The sequence below is a fragment of the Bombus huntii genome, chromosome 3 (genome assembly GCF_024542735.1).
Source record: "Bombus huntii isolate Logan2020A chromosome 3, iyBomHunt1.1, whole genome shotgun sequence".
NCBI lineage: Eukaryota > Metazoa > Arthropoda > Insecta > Hymenoptera > Apidae > Bombus > Bombus huntii.
Window position 1 is genome coordinate 6,944,908 of NC_066240.1, and position 23,615 is coordinate 6,968,522.

The following is a 23,615-nucleotide window of genomic DNA, read 5'->3' on the forward strand; positions in this document are numbered from 1 at the left end:
GTTATTATTTACTTTATAGTTAGTTTGTTTCATATTGAATATGTAGAATGTGTAATAGTAAAGAAATTCTTAAACAACAGTACACGTGAACGCAGACCAAGTACCTGCTGGTTTCAGCAATGAAGTGACGCCGAGGCACGTTGGCCTCTACGTGAAATTGCACCGTCATGCACTTAACCGTGCACCATATTTGCATACGAAGATTGACTACCGATCACTGCGAGATTTACGCCTTTATGGCCTCTTCAATCTCGATCGTACCTTTCGTATCACTTACACCTTATTGAAATTATAGATCCGAACAAGTGACTCGAGCAGGATGGTCTTCTGATAAATACAGTTTTGATCCTTTGTGTTGTTAGTCTCTCAAAGGCTAATGGCGATAACGTTATCCTAGAAAAAGAATTCTTTTTGAACGATAATTTAAAACGATAATAACACATATAATAACAAATAACGCAATATAACTTACGTTTACAATTTATATCTCTGCTCGAATATTTCCTACGTATTAGGTTGTTCGAAAAGTTTCTTTCGTTTTATGAGGAAATAATAAACACACAACGTTTTTTCTTTTATATTATTTTGTCGAATTACGTACGATCCATTTTGTTCTATTGAGATAAACACCGCAACATTTCACAGACTTGGTTTCACGTTTCTGTGAAGGTGCACTCTTATAAAAAACACGTTTGCGAAAGAAAGATACTTTTCGGACAACCTAATAATAACAGCGCGAACAGAAGCGAGAGATTCCAAAATATCAAATTACATATTCTATGGAATTCTTATTAGCATAATCAACGGTTTATATGCACGTATAATAGCGTATACAGGGTGGTTGGTAACTGGTGGTACAAGCGGAAAGGAGGTGATTCTACGCGAAAAAAGAAGTCGAAAATGTAGAATAAAAATTTTTTTTTTTTTAATTTTTCCATCGAAACAACGATCTACAGTGAGATCCATTATAACGAGACGTGATAAAGTGCACGCGTACCGAGCGAAAATTCAAAGTCGATTTTCTCGAAAACAAAGCCTCAAAAGAAAAATTTGTATTCTATATTTTCGACTTCTTTTTTCGCGTAGAATCACCCCCTTTCCGCTTGTACCACCAGTTACCAACCACCCTGTATATCAATATAATTTATCGCAGTTATGGTTAATCCATGATGTCATTCCACCCTCGATACCAAAAAGAATTTGCTACATGTTTCTCTGTGTTAGTTTATCCTCATTCTTTTTATCCCACTAGTGTGCCCATTTCCCAGCACGAGAAATGTCCTGTGAAGTCCTTTTTGTCGCATTGTTGCACACCGGCTTAACCAGCAACAGATCCTGTTGTGACTCCCAGAACTGGATGCATCATGTTGCCACTAAAACACGTTGTTGCTACGGCCACTTTTTATATGTGACACTTTTTTAACATTGGAGAATGAAAAATAGTGCTAAATGTCTTCACGGTTCGTTTCACCGAGATATTCGTAAGTTGTTGTATGATCATTTTTTCTCCAAACGATTGGAATTCCTAAAGAGAATTTGTTTTTGCGAGTTTGATTTCTTTGAAGGGATACGTCATTCGAATTAGGTGCTAATGAAGATTAATAGAGGTTTCAGTGAATTATTGTATAAACGAGTAAATGTAGTACGTACCCAAAGTAAAATTTAGTGTATCTAGTTCTGAATTATAGTCGTCAAGAATACACGAAAAGTACGCAAATTCATGAAAACTAAGTTCAAAGCCGTTTCTCATGCATCTAACCCAACGAATCCATCGACAACAAACGACCTCGACATCATACACTTCTTCCCCACGAGTTCTCCAAATTTCGCGGTACAATCATGTTAAAAGTAACCGAAAGGAACGCGAGCGCTTGGTGTTTCCACAAACGATTTACCATCGAAACCCCCTACGTAGGCGCGAAGAGGCGTTGAAAAAGCTAGAGGGATTGAAGATGAAAGCAAGAGGGAACGTGAAATGCTTCGGCTAGACGACGATGGGAGTCCGCGTGAAACGTGGCGATGGAATGACAAGTAGCGGTTGAATCTTTAATCTTTCGCGACGTGGGATATTAAAGTTTCTCGAGAGTTCAGCAACTACTTGAAATACCACGGTGAAATGGAGTTTAAGTTTCGGCTGTGGTCGAGACACGGTCTGCGCCACTCGAGAATGGCAATATCGATGGATATCGATTGGCATCTTTAATGCATAAATAAGAAGGAAGTTTCCATCTTCTTTCTGTTCTTTCAATTCGATCGAATTCTTTCTTTCTTCGCACCTTCTCTTTCTGATCTTGAAGAGAAGTTGTCGCGTGTCTTCTTCTTTTCTTTTTCATCTACCTTGTCTGGGTTGTCACTCGGACTGCGCGATGATATCCGGTTCTCCATGAGAACACGCGCGCCATCTGACACACCGTAGATTTTAATCTCGCTGCGTGCAGATCTGTCTGATACGACGCGTACGGAGAAAAAGTAGCTGGAATTCAAAGGAAATGTCGGCGCTCCGGATGAAACAGAAATTGATTCTTTCTTTGTGGAAAGAAAAAAAATTGTAGAAATATTAACTCTTTCAGTAGCGAGCTTTTTAGATTTCCAGAGAAATTCGCTTTTAACCATTGTTATTATTATATTAGTATTATCAATAGTAGAAAATAATTGAAGTTAGTATATTAATGATAACCATTCGTTACATTAATAATTAAAATACTTTTCACAGTTAGTTAACGTACATATATTATTATTTGTTCGCTATTAAAAATAGAGAAAATAATAGAATTTCAATTTTGTCAGGAATAATTCATGATTTTATTTCTTCCTTGATATTTTCAATACCATTAATTCTGTCATAACAATTTTCTGATATTTTTTTAAGGTAGACACAGCGCAGCCGAATTTCAAGGTAGCGTGACAGAAAACAAATATACATTTCGGAATTGTTTTTTTTACGTAGAGATCGCTCCCCTAGAGATTGTGACATAATTACTGGGATACCCTGTATAGCGGAGTAATTTCTATTTGCAGAGGTTCACTGAAAGCGGGGCTTTCAATTCAAGTTTCAGTCGATTCTGGACGCGGCACGTGATGCTAATATATACCTCTCCACCCCTTTGTTGTCAACTAAAAGGATGCTACGCTACGCTAGAACTTAAAGTTCATTATTCGCCGGGGCGATTCAATGAAAACGCCCACACACGAGCGTACGCGATCGCATGCGAATGAGAAAATATGCAGAGCAGGCTTCGATCGCATAGTTAATGCGACACGCGTGCATACATACATAGGAGGACGTGTCTCTTTGAGGCTCCCTCTGGCTGAACCGTGCCAGCGACCGTTAAACCTGTCATTTCGTAGTCTTATCGTTAACGCGCCGCGCTAAACGAGTTGTCGAAACCGTGAATTATTCAAAGCTTTTTTGCAACTCCACGCCGAGCTGGATAAAAACTCCTCTTTGCTACGAGCTTCCAGTGTTTAGATTATTTTTCGAACAAATAGAATAAGTACAGATTTAAAAACGAGCTCCCTAAACCTTCGTAGCTTGGATGATTCTACTATAAAAATAATCTATCGTTCGATGATGATATGTGAGAATCTTCCAAATTGCATTTTAGAATACGAAATATGTTGGAATATTTGGAAAAGGTAACTCTGCTTCAAAAGGGAAAAATAATGTCGCATAAATTTTCTCGAATCAAGTTAACCCGAAATCACCGTAAATGTAACGTGTAAAATTTGCATTAATGGAAGACTATAAACGTCAGGAAGCTCTACACACAATCCCATTATTCTCCATTTTTTTTTTTCTAAGAATTTTTAATACATCTGTTTAAGGCTACTTACCAAACGTATTAACGAAAAATAGAAAAACAAAGTAATCGTGAACGTTGAAAAAGGACGATACAAAAGGAAGAGGTAAGCGATGCGACGTATCGACGACAGCGTAGCCATTGTTCGACGCGATCGTCCTCTGCAATTCCTTGATTGTCGCGACTTCTCAAGGCGTGTAGAGAAACTTCGTACGAAACTCGTGCACACATATGTATGTACAGACGAGTAAAGAAAAAAAAAAGTTAAGCGGAAAAGAGAGATAAGTTGGTAGACGAAGGGCATTGGGCCCCATGCGCGACGATAATTTTCATGGAAGACTGACGACCGCTTCATGGTCGAGGAATGCAAACAAACCATGTCCAACGAGTACGACGAGGACTAGCGTCCTCCTCTTTCGCGCATTCTCGCGCGCAGCGTGCAACGTGGCGCGTGTGTTGCCTCAAGCTCGATTCACACGCACTTAACCCAGCAGCGCATCTTTTTGTTCACGACAACGTGTCCCTTGGATCAAGTTCACCGCTTTGTTCTACTTTGTTACCTCCCACAGATTTCATCGCGATGCTCTCGATACATTTTTCGAAAACATTCTGCAATGGTTGCAGAGATGCTACCGGTGTGTGAAAAAATTGATTATCCTCGCGCTTTCTTGCTTTTCACTTCGGTGAAATTACTAAGAAATGTAGGACGCTTTAACGTGTTTAAGCTGCGACATAAATAAATGATGTTTAAAGAAAATAAATGAATGACGTTTAAAGAAAAGAAACAAAAATCTAATCGTCTACGATCCTAACTTAGATCTAATCACCTATAAATTAAACCTAACTTAAGCCTAACCATCGATAAATTCGTTCGAAATAAAAATCTCGTGTCGCTAAGAATCCATGCACGTTAATGGTCCTAACGAGAAGATCAATCGGATCCGTAGCTCGATCTAGGTCAGGCGCGCGTGTCGGTCATCTAAAATCGCGACGATCCAAAGTCGATGCCGTGGTACCGTTGTGAACGCAGCTGCACGGTGTTGCGTCTCCCTCTCCTTGTCCAACAGTCAAGGTCAGGGTCGTCCACACGTCCAGTGACTCGACTCCGGCTTGCCATCCAATGGGCATCGTGTCTCCCATAAACGGCCACGTGCTGCTACACCAGGCCGCGATTCAACCGTACATGCCGACCAGCAGAAAGACGATCACGACCAAACGTCGGCTATTTGATTATTTTCTCTGTTCTCCGACACACGTTCGGATATAACCTTCTTAAAGTATCGAGGTCCTAAACTTTAAACTGTATAAAATATCGTGGTTCTTTAACTTTTTTATGTTGATCACCGTGGGACAGAAACTTTATGTAAAGACTTATTGTACCCTTATCCCAATATATAGGAATGTAGTATAAATGGTATATATAGTACTGGTATAGCAAACAATTTATTTATAGTAATTATTGCTGAGTTTTAGATTATATTTATATGCTGTTTGATAAAATTGGGATTAAATTTCTGTAATTAATTAAGTTGGTTTTATGAAAATGCATCGGTGTAAAATTTTGTTAAAATTTAGTCCGTGAACGTTCTAAACAACCTAATGCATGAATGCATGGTCTATTTACACACGAGCCTGCTTAAAAGTCAAAATGGTATCCCGGCGAGACTCAGGGACGTTTCCACGCCGGTGACGCTCCCCCACGGATGTTCCCATGCTCCTTCGGTGCATAATATCGCGAACATCACCTTCATTCTTCCTACAGAAACACTATATTTCTTGCAAATGATTCCAACGCCAGGATGCGTAGATTGCGTTTAATTAATGCTTTCGTTTCGTGGTATTATGTATAGCGTTTGGAGTTATTCGGTCGCGATGGCTGGAATCTTATTTCTCGGATGACTGTGAACGGATTTACTGGTGCAGTGGTATAGAAAATGAACAAAAGACAAACAATGTTGGAAGAAAGGTAAACTCGTCAGCTTATTTGCTCGTAACGTCGACTTCTCCACTTTCTTGGATTTCCAAGTGGCAACGAATTTTTCGCGACGCGACTAAGAAATCTCGAGATCGCCGACTCTGCAAAGACTTACGGCGCTGCGTTGTCAGAGATCCTGTGACGTTCCTACCACAGATAAGGCACGATTCGTCAAACGGAGCGAGCACTGAAGAGTTTTAGTCTGGCGTACACACCGTGTATTTCACGCTGCCGTGTTTTAAAAATGTTTCGATGTCAGCCACAAGAATATGAAATAAAAGAATATAGTTTCAATTCAAAAATATAAACACAACTTTCATTATGATCAGATAGATAATTTATAACAGTAAAATTCTACATTATACGTACATAATACACATATGTTATCAGGTAATAATACTGTGGATTTAAGAATCAATAACGTTCAGGAAACGTGTGAACTGGCATAACCGCGCGAAATGTCGCAGCTGGCCTGTAGAATGTACGATAGATGAGTAAATTCGTTAGATGACCTTGACCGTGACCATGAATCAAGCCACATGAATCGCATGCAGCCGTGGTCAGGCTGTCAGCTTATCTACTCAAACATCGAATCTGGAGCACGTTAACTAATTACCGGCTTTTCCATGGCTCGGGCTGAAGCCGGTAATTGCATGGCCGTTGCTATCAGTGTTGACTCTCCTGGGAATACAGCTGTCCCACCGCATTCACTCCCGGATTAGAGTGTCAGATGTATTCTCGTTCCGCTGTTTTCTCTTTTAATTTCCTCTCCCTACATCGTTCGTTCGACATCCAACACATTTTTTTCTGTTCTCAATTTCTTCCGATGAACGCTCGTACAACACGTGTAAGATACTTTGAGATATTTCTGATAAAATTGTGCGAGATCAAAAATTAAAAAATTTAAAATATTTTAAGAGGTTTTTTTTTAATTCGCTTTTGTAATGTTATAGTAAAACGAAGGTAGTTGTTGGTTTCTGTATAGTGATTTTTGTATAGAAAATGTATGATTTCAAATAGAATCCTTGAAGTTGAAATAGAAATAGCAGTAGAAGACAAGCTCGTACCAAAATATATGCAACACGTACGCTGTCATACCTTCGATTTACGGATTTCGGAGAATACGAGGATATCGTATTCACGGCAGACTGAATCGATTCAAGTTACTTCTATCTTTGTTATTTTCTGTTGCTCCGCCTCGCCATGCTCCTTTTACCCGTTCTACGCTACAATTTATCTCTCATTGATGAAATTTCATATTTCAATCCGCAGTCACACGTAATATCACAGAATTTCATCGTAACTTCGATACTTGATTATTTTTTACATAGTTCTGATATTTTGTTTCATTAGAGATATTAATGTTTCCCTCGGTACACGAACCACGTCTCGCGTTTCTTTATGAGCTCGTAGAAACTTCGCGTTATCTTTCCTAGTTGAGAGATTATCTTACCAAATTTCCTTGTAATTGGAATACTTCATAGACCACTTGCGATCCAACGCCTTCGAGCTGGTTGTAACTTCGATACGTTATAGAAGGGTGCATCTTCATCAGGTAAATCCCTAAATCCAGCCGAGAATAATATTAGTCGAGATCCGCCCGTTCATCCGATTAATGTTTCTAAGGTTCTCGATCGATGCCGTTAGATCCACCACGGTGTTCTATTTCTTGTGAATTTTAATTATCGGTGTTCCTCGTCGTTCTTCGTGCGCATTACGTTCCTACGAAAATAGAAGCTTTGAACGAATTAATGGAAACATCGTGGTTAATATTCCTAGACTACAGAAATTGTAGAGAAATTGAGTAATAGAGAACGATTGGAAAATTCGGAAATTATTTTTGTGATGGACGGTGTGACGTGTTGTTGGTTAAATCAATAATGAGACGAGTTAATTTAATTAACTATATTTACAGATATTTTAAAATGTAGAAGTTAATCGCAAGCGTTGCTCGCTTGATGTTATTCGTTAAAAGATTGCACGATACTGTGGTACTGATATTGATTCGCACAACTGACTGACTGACTGACTGATTGACTGACTCAATACTGATATTAATTCGTGCGACTGACTGTGTCTGGAGGATATTGTCGTCTATTTATACTGGTCGAGGAGGGTACCGAAAGGTTTGAACTTGTCTCAGGTTGTAGGTTGCATGTAGTAGCGAAATTGTTTTGTCCTGAGTTTGTTTATTACATTATGTGCGTCGTACAGTGTTAATCCTCTGTTGCAAAACAACTAAGTGAGGCATCTTCGTATCGCAACGTCCTACGACGCATATGCCGCTACATTTCAATGGAAGGATAGTATAACTATATTTTCTACATATTTTAGATAGTTTCATTATATATAGTCAAAATAGTTAGAAATAACTTTCATAACAATCTTTTGTTGCGTTTATAAAAATATACAAAGTGGTTGGTAACTGATGGTACAAGCGGAAAGGGATTGATTCTACGCGTGAAAAGAAGTCGAAAATATAAAATAAAAATTTTTCGTTTGAAGCTTTGTTTTCGAGAAAATCGACTTTGAATTTCCGCTCGGTACGCGTGCGGTACGTTATAACATTGTACGATCACATTGTAGATCGTTGTCTCGGTGGAAAAATTAAAAAAAAAAATTTTTATTCTATATTTTCGACTTCTTTTCTCGCGTAGAATCACCCACCAGTTACCAACCACCCTGTAGATTTGGATATAAGTGTAAACATAAAGAATAGTTATTATAGATCCTTTTATTAGCAACATCTGTGTATACTTTTAAACCTACTACGTATCTGTATAAAAGTATACTTTCGATTCACTTATCCCATTTCCCAAACTAAAACAGAAAGTCCTCGTGATATAACCTACTCGACCAAAGGATAAAGATAAGAAGAACGAAGTAAAAGAAAGAGAGAAATAAGAAGAACGAGCAAAAGTAAGCGAGCAACGTGTAATGGATAGAAAAGAAGAATCTGAACGTGGAACAACGAAGCACGCGAAGAAACACACATTCCCGAGGGGACACGGAAAACTAATAGTTTCTCGAGTCTTTAAATAATGGAAACGATCAGTTGCAATCGATTCATCGGCCACCACGACATACCTCTCTCCTTTCGCTGTCTCTTTCCACTGCACGGACATTCCCACGCGCATTCCAGCCGCGCGTCTGCGCTTGTATTTTGTAAGCAATTAACGTATGTACGTACGTAAAAATCAGAAAAATATGTAACCTACAAAAGCGAATGATCGATAATATACGTAATTTATAAAAATTAGTAATAAAAAGAAAACTGATGGTTCACAAAAACTTTACCATTACGCGAATAATTAGAAAAATTCACAACTTTAAATAATTAATGCTCAAAAATAGAATATTCGTATTTTTTAACAACACGAAAATGTATCGACCGATAACCTACGTAAAAGGAGCGTTAAATGCCGCAGATTCGGAACTAGACAGTTGATCAGAGACGGTTAATCGAGTTCGACGTTGGCACAAAAGTGCATCGAATCGGTCCCGCCCCTCGAAAGAAGGTCATGCCGATTCCGGGACGACATGGCAATGCGCGCCGGTTGACGAGATATTTTGGCCATCGTCGCAGTTTCTCGGTGTTTTTGGATCGGCCCGTGGCCGCTACTCCAAAACGGCCTGCCGACTCGCCGGGTGTAATGTCCTCGAGTGCACGTACGAGAGTACACCACGTTCAGAATGCGGTTGCATAACGTTGCCTCCACTTGTGCTGTTGGTTATCTGCCCGCCACCGACTCTCCTTCCTTTCTTCTTCTTTTTCTATTCAGCTCGTCGTCCCTTCTCTTTTCAATGCGGTTGATTTTCGTTGACTTTGCGTTTTTGTTCAATCGATTTTTCCTCTTTTCTTCGACTCTTTCTTTGTGGCGCACACGGCTGCAAGTACGGTTCTCCTTTTTTTTCAATTTCGATTCACAATTTTTCTTTTCTTCTTTTACTTGTTTCCTATTTGAATGCTCGGGGAACTAATTTTGAAAGTGTTTGATGTTTCATACGCTTTCGTAGGAGCGATCTAGCAAGTTCAAAGGAACGTAGAGTGAAACTTGAGTAAACGTTGAACAGTGGAAAAATGGCAGTGTATTTCGACTGGATAAAACAGATGATAATTTAAACTTTTTTTTTTAATTTAAACAGTTTTTTGAGGGGAACTGAACGCAGGTTAAGACACTATTTTCTCTTTTCGTTGTACCATAGTAAGATACGGGTTCGTGCCTTGGCAAGATGTCCAGTTTTCCCCAAGACCGCAGAACTCGAATCCACTTAAGTTATTTTTCTTCTCTTACGTTCTCATGCCAAGTCCTCCAAATTCACTAGCGAAGATAGTCAATTCGTTTCTATGTCGGATACGTGTTCTTAATACGATAGCCATAAAAAACATCTCTTATTCCCTTCTCTTCCGTTTAACTCGCTCAACTAATACCATCTTTGTAAATTACGTCTTTCGTTTGTTCCTTTTCATTAAATTAACTCTGATACTTCACGTATGTAGGTTTGTTTGGTGTAGAATAGGTAATCTGATTTATGGGAACTAGGATTGTGTGATAAGTTTTATTCAACGTTTCCTTGGAAATCATTTGTCTGTTTGATGTATTTCGAAAAGGTATTTTCAAAATCATATCTCTCTTTACCTTCCTGAAAGATATTTCCTTTAATTCAAACGATTAACATTATTACAAACGATACTCTCTTTTACAAATGACCAACACTATCTTCAGCACCTACTCGCTATCTATTTTCTTGGGAAAATAAAAAATAATTATATATATATATATATATATATATATATATATATATATATATGTCGGAGATGAAAGAACACCGGAGCCTTTGGAATTTTGGATAATCCCGCAACATTGTAACCTAGAGTCTACTATAGCTGTAATTAAACAATCTAGCTAGCCCGAGGACCCGCTATAAACCTTAAGATTTTGTTAATTAAGGTTCTACAAACGGACAAGCAGTCTTTGTCCCAAATTGACCAATTAACAGCAGCGTCAATTTCCCTCACTTCCCGAATGAAGACATCTCTCCACGAATCCGAGGATTTCATGCTCTTAGACACACCCCATCATAGTTTTCCTCGACAGCGTCACCGTGACGGAAAGGCACTTTCTCGCTGGTGTACGAGCTCTTGGACTAGTTAACTAACGTCTTGATATCAATTCCAACTTAGACTTCGACGAAGAAATAAGCCTACTAACCCGTTGACCGTGGATTCGTTGTTGGACCTAGGATCATTGTCATTAGCTTCTCGAGTGTCTGATTACCGCGGTTATTTGTCAAATTCTGTAGTAGTCGTATTTGCACTAGTCAATGTCTTCTCCATTGCATAGCGACAATGTGTAGTTCAAATGAGGATTCGTTTCACGCCTCTAACCCTAATCATAATGAGAACTCGACATATATATATAAATAATACAGTAAAAATAACATAATTCCATATATGAATCTAAATTATTACGCTCTACAATGATAGCGATAGAGTGTTAACGTCAGCTGAAAACGCATCAAAAGCAAAGGAAATCTCAAAAAAATCTCACCTGAAGTTTCGCGTACAAAAATATTTTACCACGGTAATAGATAAAATTCTCTTCTGGGAAATAATTCCGTTTTAAATATTTGCAGCTATCTGTCAAAATGAATAAAACAGGGCGCAAGACAAAGGGAAGAAAAGAATAATGGTTGACAGAAAGAAAAATAGAAATCCCTCCCATGGTTGAAACGCAGCCTTGTTGCCTAGCTAACGTAAACGTTTTACTCGCCCACTGCATGGTCTATTAAAGCGAACGAGAATTGCAAATTACCTGCATTCGTTCGTCTGTCATGGCACATTGCGGTCAAGCGTCCCGGCGCCAGACGACGCCACAAATGCGGCACACCTCGTGTCTCCAGCGTCCACCGGAAACGTACAAATATATTCCTCGAGGAAAACCCTTTGTGTCTACCCCTTTTTCAACGAATCAACCTTCTTTTTCTATTTTTCGACTCTTTGAACATTCGTTGTTGCCGTTGGTCGATTGTAGGAACGCACATTGCAAGAGAAATATTCTTATCTTTTGTGCATTTTTATCGCGTGGTTTTAAATTTCTTTTTGGGTTGATGGTATTTTATATTAGAGCCATCGAAACGCGAAGAATGCAGAAGCGATTTATATCATTTCGCTTATCTTTGACTCTAGGTTCTCAAATTTAACGATGATATTTTATTACAAGAAAAACGAAAACAGAAGTTTCAAACTAAATCGAAGATCCAAAGGTTTTCCGGCCTCGGTATAAATCGCAGAATAGCGTAAACGCCGAAGAGTCGCGTCGATTTCAGTCATGTCGATTCGAGTTAGGTTAGTTTCGTCTTTCAAAGACAGATTGTCGAGTAGGAAGTGGCTGCTGGCCAAAATCGACTGAATTTACTGCTGGACCACCCCTATAGTGCCGAGATTCTTACTATTACGTCGTAATTGCCTTGACAGACAGCTTACAAACGCGTTTTCAACTTTCGAGAGGATGGAGAGTGCCGAATTCCCATAAAATTAACATTTTATTCGGACCATTCATAACCACAGCTTGAATGTGATTGCAGTTTCAAACTTTTTAGGAGATTCCGCAGGCTTGCTGGGTCTTTTTTTTCATTTCACTGAGTTTTTTTTACTGTACCTCGGCGAATCTCTAATTTGCCTGAAATACGTTGAATCCAAATTCATAATTTACTGTAAATCGGGATACTTTATAAATTTTTCGATCTAATTTTTTCGGGAAAGAAGTATCCTGTGAAGAAATTTTATTACATATTTTCCATGTGTCTTTCGTATGCAGGGTTAGACCTTTGGCAATTGTACCACGATTATTGGGATACCGTGTACAGTCGGTACGCACAAGAAATATCTACAGTCTACATGATAAAATTTATTCGTTTGTAACGAGGTTTAAGCTTGTAAATTCCAAACGTCCGGATCTTTGGAAGTATGTAGTTACGTGGATACATGGCTACATTTACGATATTAGATCGGTAGATGTTGACGGATAAATAAGCGGAGAACGGTGACTAGTACTTACTCGACCGATTCGAGTAGACTTAAATGAATCGATCGTTTAGCGCGAAAGGAACAAGCAATACGTCCGGGATTATGTAATGCGAACAGTCGCAAGAAAGGAGGCATTCCTTGCTCGTGTACTCAAGATTAGCAATGTTATTTATACGTATCTACTGTCTATTGAACAGTCTAATGCTTTCGAAAACGTTATTTATACCTAATATTGCATTACAATATTACGAACTTGTGTTTGAATTTATCGAATATCGTATGTAATTTAAGGAATTGCGAAGGAAAATTAATTCTGTACTTTTAATTGTTTGCAGAAATGTTGAAATTTATATTTATAAAGTATGGCAAGTTGCATAATATTCACCTTGGAAAAGATATAGATAGAAATAGAAATGATGCTATATTCGTATAAAAAATTAAATTACATTGATTGTCCAGAGGTTCTTCAGTTTGTTAAGCTTACTGCTCCGTTTAGGTCTTTCAGAAAATTCTTAATTTTCCACACAGACCTAATTATATTTTTAGTAGTTGAATTAATCGCATTTGCAGACATTCTAATTTACTTGGCCATCGATTAAATTTATTCTGCGAGTCGCTTCCTGTATTCAAAAAGAAGTGGTAGAAATGCAGTACGTAATTGACTAATACCAATGGCGCAGCATTTGTGGTAACCCGTTGTTGTTACCAATTGCAGGTATTTGTTCATTTTATATTGTTGTATTTATTTTCCTATCAAAGGGTGTCATTCCTACATAAATAAATGATAATAATAATTATCATAATTATATATACAGTATCATTGTAATAATTGTTATTATTATTATCAGATAAAGCCTTTCCGTAATTCTGCTCTTTCCTGCGAAACCTTTATGAGAAACTGTATTCCTATCACTAGTAATTAATAAAAAAAGAACAATTTTGAAGGGGCGTGCATAGATAGATAAACTAATGTTTACAGTTATAGAAGAAGAACGATCAGGAAAATCGCTTTTCTTGAATTCGTTCCAGGTCTATATTGGATCTACGCGAATCTACATAATGGATCTGCATGTAATGGATCTCGTTTGAATTCTGTCCAGATCTAGAATTAATGTACGTACATGTTCGATTTAGAATCGCTTGCATCGGAATCTAGTTTCATCCAATGGCACAGGATTCGTTTATCATTATTAGGTAATCAACTTTCTTATTAGTGGTAATTTATTGCAAATACTTCCTATAAAAATGTGCATAATAATTTGCATTATACATACAACTTGTTTCTTTTTATATTAGCAATACAAGTATTGCTAATATAATATAATATAATATATAGTAATAGTTATATTATAAATACAAGTATCTTATTTAATTCTCAACGCGAGAATTGATTGTAATTTTAATAAATAAATAAAAAAAATAAAAAGTATCTTATTTAAGTCTTCATTACAAGTACTGGAAAAAATGTCTTTCGTAGCTAAATGGTCGAGTTAATTAATTATTAACAAATCCTATTTCAAATATATTTTTTAGAAAATTTACTTCTCCGAGTTCTATTACTCTTCTATCGTGCATACACAATACACAACGAGGACAGCTCGAAGCCATCGCTTAGCGAGAGAATTCTCTCCCACCGAAAGTCCTGACTCGGCCCTGGGGAGAATCGAATCGTTTTCTTCTTGTTGTGTCGGCGTCGGCGGTGTCGGCATTCCAAAGACCGAACACGATGCAAGAGAACGGCCACAGCCGGCCACCTATCGTACTCGCTCTCACTTCGTGCTGCAGTTTCGCGTTCCTTTATGATTCTGCGTTCCATCAATAAAATCCACCCTCTAGCTCTTCTCTTTTCTTCATCTCTTCCTGCCTCGCCTTATTGTTTTCTCACCATCCGGACCACTCGATTAGCCTTCTTACACCCAGTTCTACTAAAAAAGAAAATTTTAAGGCAATTTTCTGTCGTAAATCGACTATTTTCCCGAGCTGCTGAGAAAAACAAGATTCGACAGCTGTGACCGTGACTGAATGGGCTGACGACACGGACCGATCGATAGGAGCGAAAGACTAGAGGGCATAATGCTCTAGCGCGCAGCTGGCGATCGAAAGAAAGGAAAGTTCATAGCCGTAAAGCGTGATTTTAGCTCGTGACCCTACCTGCTGAACTCATTTCCACGCGCAGCTACCTCATATTCTTTGCAGTTTCGTGCAACCGGTAGTTCCGTTGATATCAGGGATCAAATTTATCGAAATAGATGTGTCAAGTGATCTTCGAAATATTAAGTTGGCAGTTCAAACTAAATATTTCTAGTAGTATATTATTAGGAACGAAAAAAAAAAAAAATTAAAATTATGTGACTATTTTCTTGTAGTAAAAGAACCACTCTTTCAGATTAAGCATAGAAAGCAAAAGAGTTCATTTTCGTTCGAATGAATTTTTAGTTTCCTACGCAAACAAAACAGTTTTAGGTAAATAGATTCCGTTGAAGATTTTTGTATTCACAATATTTTAATTACTTATGATATTTCAGTTCTCATAAATTTTGTTTTTGAAATAGTATAATTCTATATAATATTCATGGTATTTCCGTCATCCGCTGTATAATACGATTAATCCTTTGATTATTTACAGTATTAACATTAATTAATGAGCATTGTTTGTTTGATTGTTTACAATAATAACATTAATTAATAATCCTGTTATCTTGTTTTAATTTAGAAAAATAATTTTTTTTTTTATTTATTTAGTTACATTTTACAATTTGTCCAGTAGGACATTTGGTAAAATATTATAGCTTAGTGGTATAATAATATAACATGTGGATGGCTACCCCCAGTGGGATACCATCTTCGAATTTAGAAAAAATGACTGTGCATTTTGTCGTGACACGTTGTTTATCAATGAATACACGTTTGTTCTATCAACGACACGCTTCTTGAAGAGTTCCAGCAAAATCCATTTAAAAATGCATAAGATTTCATACACATAAATAAGACTCAAGGTCGCGTAAGTAGTTGGCGAATTTTTTTAGCGTCACGTGTGCTTGTTTTAAATAGGAAAAAAAGTTAATAAATTTCTTTTTGCTGAATATACTAGACGAAACCAGTGAGTGACGTTTTATTGTAATATATCTTGAAAATATCCCTTTTAATGACTGTTAAATTTAAAACGTTCACGTGTTCAACGCATGATGTAACACGTTTACATAACACTCAGAGAAGTTTTTTTAAATTCCTATATCCAAGAATTGTTTTAATTCAAAATTTACGATTTTCCTTGTGTTTGATATTTATTACATACTACATCACTACCAAGTAATAACACACATAAACGCTACATTACTCGTAAAATATTATCGTTGTCCATTTATTATAGAACGAATTTATATATAGGGATAATTATTAAAGTTTTAAAGTTTAAAGTCTAACATAGTTTTTTTACATTTTTACACAAATAAAATTTCATCAAATCGAGCCATTGAAGATGATCAGAAGAACCAATTGTTCGTACGAAACTTTCTGAGCGGAGTTATTTAAAAAAATTGCCTGGCCAGTCGATTCGACTGGCCGCTTCCTCTCCGCAAATCGCTATCTGCGAACGTTCAGGAAACGTTCGAGGATCGACCTTGGCCCGCCACGACTCTGCAGAATGGTATTAACAAGATTTCGGCACGTGCGTCGGAACTCTGACCGAGCAGGCCGTACGCGTGGCCTTTCGGCTCCCCTAATCATCATAGTCGAAAAACGGCCTAAAAGTTAGCATCTCCTAAGCGAAATTCGATCTTTCGATCTTAACGTTGGAAAAATATTTTTCTTTATGAAATGAAAATCTTCCGATATGTAGAAATCTAATTATATATGCATATAACTATAGCTGCTTCGAAATATATGCGAATATATGAAAATTTCTAAAGTACAGAAGATTATCGATCTATGAAACGTAGAATTCTTTTTCATATAGTTCTGTAATTGGAGGATATACAGAAATAAGATTATGACATTTTAGAGCAATAAATATCGATACTAGCATAATGTAAAAAATTCTTGATCTATAATACCTCTATTGACAGTAGTAATACATTTATATGAATATTCATAACAAACTATATATAATTTTTTGGGAGAGGAAGCTTTATAAACCGCTCCAAAATATGAAAGATTTTTATAGCATTCAGAGAAAATGCGTATGAACACGCGAACACACGATTTGGTCACAGACATTGCGAGTTCGAAATTGAAACCTGGATGATTTACCTAGATCCCGAAATCATGGCAAACAACGACAACCATTTTTATAGCTGTTTCTTCGTATTGCCGGCGTCGATTGTCTAAAAGTAAAAAATGGATTGCCTCGAATTTAAGCGATCGAGTCACGCGATACATAATCAACTCCCAGTTCGATGTTTTATGAGCTTTTAATTTTTCTATCTTCTCTTTTTAAAGGACAAAAGAAGAAATAGAAATGAGAATACTCGTGATATATATCCAGCCATAATTTTTCGAAAATGAATAATTAAATTCTAAAGTATTTTTTTAATTTGATATTTCATATTTATTAATACCCGCAATAAATTCTTAAATATTTTACATCTTCAGTTGGAACATTAAAGAACATGAGAAAATTCCAATTAAATATTTAACATTTCTTTAATTGTAAAGAATATCTAAATATGTATTTATTTTTGTGAATTATCAAAATTCTTCTAGCTTTATTAATTAAACAAATTTCGTAATTCCGAAATGGATTAAAACATACGAAAAGAATTAAAATCCGCGGATTCTCCAAGGAACGCGGATTCGGTTCCATCTGGATCGCTTTCGGTTCTCAATGTTAACTGTGAGTTTTTAATTGCACAAATAAAGAACAACATGCGCGCAAAGAGCAGCTCTTTTCGTTCCAACTCCTTGTGCCCTTGACAGATGCCGAGTGTGTTCGCGATTATGCTCTAAGATCGGGCTTACATACACGCAAACGCAATAATAAGAGTCCGTGCCCCTGCTCGAGTCCTACTCGTACCCGGTTCCTCTGATATTATTCTTCAGACATCCTTTCTCTTTTTCGTCTTTCTCTGGTTAAGACTTCTCCTCTACTCTAGTTTCTTCGTCATTTTCTTCTTTTGGTCTTGTTACAGCGCACCTTTGCATTCTTTCTCCGCCTTTCTCTCCTCTCACGAGTGATCTTTTTCGTTTTGTTACTTCCTTTCTGTCTCAACCTTGCGGTGTTTCTCGTCTTCAATATTTCCATGTGTTTTACGTGTTTATGCGAGTAGGAATATTTTAGGAAAAGATTTTTTGTCGATCGTAAGATCGTTTTATGTTTTTGTCGGAAGAATGACTACTTTTTGGCGAATTGGCTAACACTTTTCTTTGCTAGTTTCCTTTTTTTTTCATTTTTCGTTCCTTTCGACGCGAACTATTATATATTTAGATCGTTACTCGCCCAAACCGAAGATTCAATCATATGATGTCATAGATGTATGTAAATATGCATGATTCGCAATATAACGCATCGTTAACATTTTCTTGACCTCTCTCACACACGCTTACACGCGTTTGAGTTAGCTGCTCAGTTTATGCAGATTCATATTTTTTTATTGGGCGAAACTTTTCTATAGAAATGAAACTTAAATAGGGCAATTTATTTCAATTGTTATATATGCAAATATTGTATTATACTTGAAGTATAATCTGTGCGATGAACAGATTTCAATATTGAAATATCTAAATGGATTTTTTAAGCGATCTAAATGTCACTTTAAATGAAAATATCTTTTTATTCCTTTATTTTGTGATCTTTTATTATATGTATTTATATGTTTTATGAAACTCTATGTTTTCTTCAAACCATGTCAAACACATCTTCGTCATATATTCAATACCAAATTTATATCTCCAAATCGATTTTTCCCTTACGTCTCGTCGCGCTGTCGTTGGAATCGAATGACCTTTTTGACGAGTAATTTTTTATCAGATTCATCGCCATGCATTTTCATTTGCCCCTGAATGGCGATGATGGGTGATGCAACCGTGAGATTGTAAGCCAAACCAAGCCACACGAGGAGATACGGTACTCTGGTGAACAAACTAAATTTTTCTGCCATTCGATAGTCCCATGGAAGAATGTAATGAAAATTCTGTCGATCTTCATCGAATGCTACAATTGTTGCTATAATAGATTGCAAAGGTCAGATCCTCCTGAAATGTGTACATAAATATAAGTATTCTATTTCATTAGTTGTGTCCATAAAAATATGGATTTGAAAAGAATCGCATGCTTTGCAAATTCTATATTTCGTACCTTTTATAACAAATAAACTTTATAAGATAATTGAAACCATATGGTTACTTTTATTTTTAATAATAGTTTTTGTATTAGTAGAAATAAACCCTGAAAAAGTTTAAAACGTATAAACTTTAGCTCCACTGATTTTAGTTTAAATTTAATTCTCTTTTATATACGGTGTATCGCTTAATTCGTGTATGACTTCATATTGCGAAATATCATGTTCAGCAGTCTATGTATTTAAATTCTAGAAATTCTTTGTCCGTGCTTACACGCGAGCATAGACGAATTACATGGAGTTTTAACGAGTTGTGAAATACTTTCTCGTTATCATGATATTTTGAATTTAATAATCCAGCCTTTCGAAAGAGGAACAATGTGTGCAACAGAATTTAATACAATTACGTTAAATTAAATTTTAATATATTCATACTTTAATGTAATAAAGTATATTAAAATCATAGAATAATTTCCATGAAAGCAATTGTTTTTTTATGCTCTTATGAATCTACTTGGAAATTAGAAAAAGAGAAACAAGATTTTTCTCAATATAAAGGAGAAAATAAATAGATAAATCAATTGAACAATTATATTTAAAATAATACAGAACAAAAATAAAAATAATTGAAATCCTATATTACGATTAAAGTAAAAATTAGAGAACAGGAATTACAGATTCATAGTAAAATAACCATAAAGCAAGACCAGTGAAAAAAGCTCAATTTATAATTCTACAAAACATTTTTTAACGTGAATCCTGATCTTGCTTTTATCGCATCGAGAAATGCATCTGAACCTACAAATTAATCCGATCCAAAATGAACAAATCTAGAGCAAAAATGAAAAGAAAAAATAATTCAACGGTTGCAGGAAAAAATTATTCATGAAACCAGTTCTTCGATTAACCAGTTAAATGTCCTTTCCATCATATGCATAATCACAGTAGAAACGTTTTTTAAATGTATATTACTTGGAGTTTCGAGTGGAACGAGTTTCAAGAGAGAAACAGCTGAAGATGGCTTCACGACACACGCGGGCATCTGTTCGTTGGCCACCTGTCGGCAGGTGCAAAACGTACAGCCCGTTACCTTCTACTCCTGTATCAATTGGCCCTTTTGTTTTCGCTGCTACCACCACCATTCCCGTTTTACTACGTACTACGTGCGTACGACACGCGTACGTCGCTGTTCCGGATGTTATCGACTCGACCACAGACCCATGGTGGTCCTTTCTCCCCCATGATAAAACCCTTTAAGCTTCAGCCATATAAACAGGAAGTATCTTACACCCCCTCCTCTTGCCTATTTATTTTGTATTCAGACACAGATTGCGAATAATTCTTTGGGAACACCTGCGTGTTGAATGAACCTTTATTCTTTTTAAACTCGGCCTAGTTCCGCTGTTTCTTGTCCTTTGGTATTTTATGGATTTCAGTTTGGTTCGTTTCGAAGGTTTTTATTGATTGAAAGTATAGCGAGATATGCCAGATATGTCGTTCGTTCTAGCGTCAGTTTGTTCTAAAAATATATAGAACAATTTTTATATCGACAATATTCGAACACCACGATATCTGACAAATACGATGTAAAAATTATTTAACGAGTATTGACTTAGAATGGATGGAATAGATATTGATTTAGGTAAAACGTGTATAAAGATAAAAATAGTAGCAACGCGCGCTTTGAAGATCACTTTTTAAATCTTCGATACATCGTTGGGCCACACTTGCAACACTTCATTTTAATTTTTACTTTGTATCTTGTATCTTACACGTTGATGATCATCGATGATATTTATCGCATAGATTGTTGAATACAAATTATTAACGTACTAAATACGTAAATAAGTATTTATTTCAATAACATGGCATCCTTATTTCAGGCTGCGATACTTCAGCAGACTGCCGAATACATATACCAGCTGGAGCAAGAGAAAACCCAACTGCTGTCACAGAACTGTCAATTAAAGCGACTGGTGAATCAACACGAGGGTGGTGATGTTCCGATCAAGAAACGCAAACCGGACAATCAAGGTGAGTGTGTTCACTTTGATCTAAAGGAAATTGACAATTTTATTTATAACGATTATGATGTGTCATTAACTAAATAGTATGTATCTTAAGTTGAAACTATACAATACGTCTTAAACGTATACAAAATTGCGAATCAAATATTTGTATGATTTTACTACGACCATAAAACTAATCTATCACTCTTGGAGGAAGAACGCAATCTGCGAACGGACGATCACTAATTTACCCGCGTCATCAGAATAACTTGCTTTATGATACTGACTCATCGGGAAGATTCGTCGAGGAATTTTTTAATTTGTCGGTCGAAAGTGGTGTGGAGATTAATATAGGAGTCGTTCGTCATTTTCGTGCGAGTAATTACATTCCTGCAGGCTCTGCCAGATATTCTATTCTGTTCACAAGAGGGAAGAAATCGCAATTCGATCGATAGGATCGAAACTTCGTTTACTTTCCTTTGACTCTCACGGCGCGGCACGATTAAATTTTCAATCTTAAATAAATAGGGATGCCTCCTCTTTGTCTACGAAGTCATTGATTTCCACGGGCTAATAAATTATTTGAATATAATAAGCGTTGATTTTGTGATCGTCATTCTTATATTTATGATAAGTTTATAAACTCATAACCTTTATACAAACTTCCATCTCATGATTATTGAAAAGAGATATGACGAAGGAAATTTTATTAAAAAAAAAAAAAAAAAAAAAAACATACACACGCACACGATTTAAAAATTCTCAGCGCGTTGTTAATTAATTCCTCATTTTTTAGTTTTATTTTATAATTCCAGTGCAAGTAATATCCTTATTAAGAATGAATTTATTTATTAGATATTATATATTTGTTTTATTATATTTATTATTATTAATTTAGAAGTCTCGAATATATCATATATAAAATATTAACACATTCTATCCTAGATAATAGTTTACTTTCAGAAGTTAGTTTTGTGAATTCTATTCTCTTCGATCAAATCGACGATATGAAATACACTTAGAAAGGTTAAATAGTGTAGAACTTAATCTACTTTTGCTATATGTGATTAAGTAATGAATTATCGATGGAATTTGTTTGTTTCAGGAGGTGTCGTGGTTAGTCTACCAATGCACGTTAGCGAAAGCGGTGACGAAGGATTGGGCAGCATGTCCCCAGAACCATTGTCGGTAATAACGGTGACCACAGAGGGACATTCTGTGGTCAACAGTGAGGTGGTAGAACTCAGACGACAGTTGGAAAGGGAACGTCACGCGAGGTTGCATCTAGAGAAGCAGATGAGAGCTATACAGAGTCAACTATACCCGGAAAGATTCAGGGATAATCAACTGATCACCTATCAGCCTCACGAGGTAAATTATTAAATAATGTTCTTCTTTTTATTGCATTGATAATAAATAATATAGTACATAAAAATTTCTCTTAATTTGTGAGAACAATGTGTAAAATATGAAGAGGGTGAAATTCTTAATTCCTGTTCTTCAGGTGATTGAACATACGGACAACGTGATCGCTCAAGAGACAGAGGAAGCGGTAGCGGCACTGCAGGTAGTTTCCGTGGTGTCCTTGGCACCGGTTGGCACGACGCAGACCGTGGACACGTCTAGTCCGGATCCAAGTTCACCACCTCTGTCTCCACAACCCGCCGATATGGTACCAGAAGAGATCAAGGAGGAAGAGACTGGACCAGGTTCGCCGAAGATTGTAACGTTTGGTCAGAACCAGGTGTTCTCCGCAATTGACGAACAGACAACCGGTGACTCTTTTTCCTCGTCGAGTCGTGTCACGTACGCCACGACTACGGGGGAGTTTAAAAACGCGTCACCTCAATATATCACCACCAGCCCCAGCAGGCCTTTCTCACCGACCGCGGAGCCGCAACGACTACCAAGCGTCCTCGAGGCTGCTATGAAAGCGGAACCGAAAGTAGAAGTTGAGAGGTGAGTGTTCTGGTTTCCTGTTTTTTATTTTCTGTTAATATTATTATACGTATTAATATATTAATGTTGCTGGTTACATTATGAGTGGATGCAGATTTGTATTTTTAGGAGAATAATTAAAGAAACAGAACTGTATATTTTTGTATATTATATGGGTTCTGTGTATTTTTATATCTTTGTACATATATAATAATATAAAAAATATAAACATAAAAGTCTGTAACATATTTATAGTGCAACTCGTTCCCAGCTTCTGTTTATATGCAACCTCCTTTATAGGTATTAGAAAACTTATAAATAATTAATAATATTGTATTGTAATGTATGAATAAATATTAATTATAAAATAATAATTTGAAATAAATAAAAATATAACATTCTATATATGCATTGAATTTTATATGTATTAAATTTACTGTATATAAATTATAGATATAACAAATTTTATAAAAAAGTATAAAAATAATGCCAAACAGAACGGTTTAATAAATTGATTATTCTATAGGTGGAGTCAATTTTTAACATTAATTTCGTATAATATATCACGTCTTATATAATAAGAACATT

At 36.4% G+C, this 23,615-nt stretch overlaps 1 protein-coding gene across 4 annotated transcripts in view; it reads left to right on the plus strand.

The window, feature by feature from the left end:
* Positions 1–23,615, plus strand: part of LOC126863397 (helix-loop-helix protein 11) — a 161,157-nt gene that overhangs the window by 120,516 nt on the left and 17,026 nt on the right. For all 4 annotated transcript variants that reach the window (XR_007688839.1, XR_007688838.1, XM_050613514.1 and 1 more), the window contains exons 3-5: positions 20,964–21,114; positions 22,195–22,460; positions 22,594–23,048. Coding sequence is in view for 2 of the 4 variants with exons in the window: in XM_050613514.1 (XP_050469471.1) it covers positions 20,964–21,114; positions 22,195–22,460; positions 22,594–23,048 (872 nt within the window). In the remaining 2 variants the exon portion in view is untranslated. The remainder of the gene's footprint in view (positions 1–20,963; positions 21,115–22,194; positions 22,461–22,593; positions 23,049–23,615) is intronic.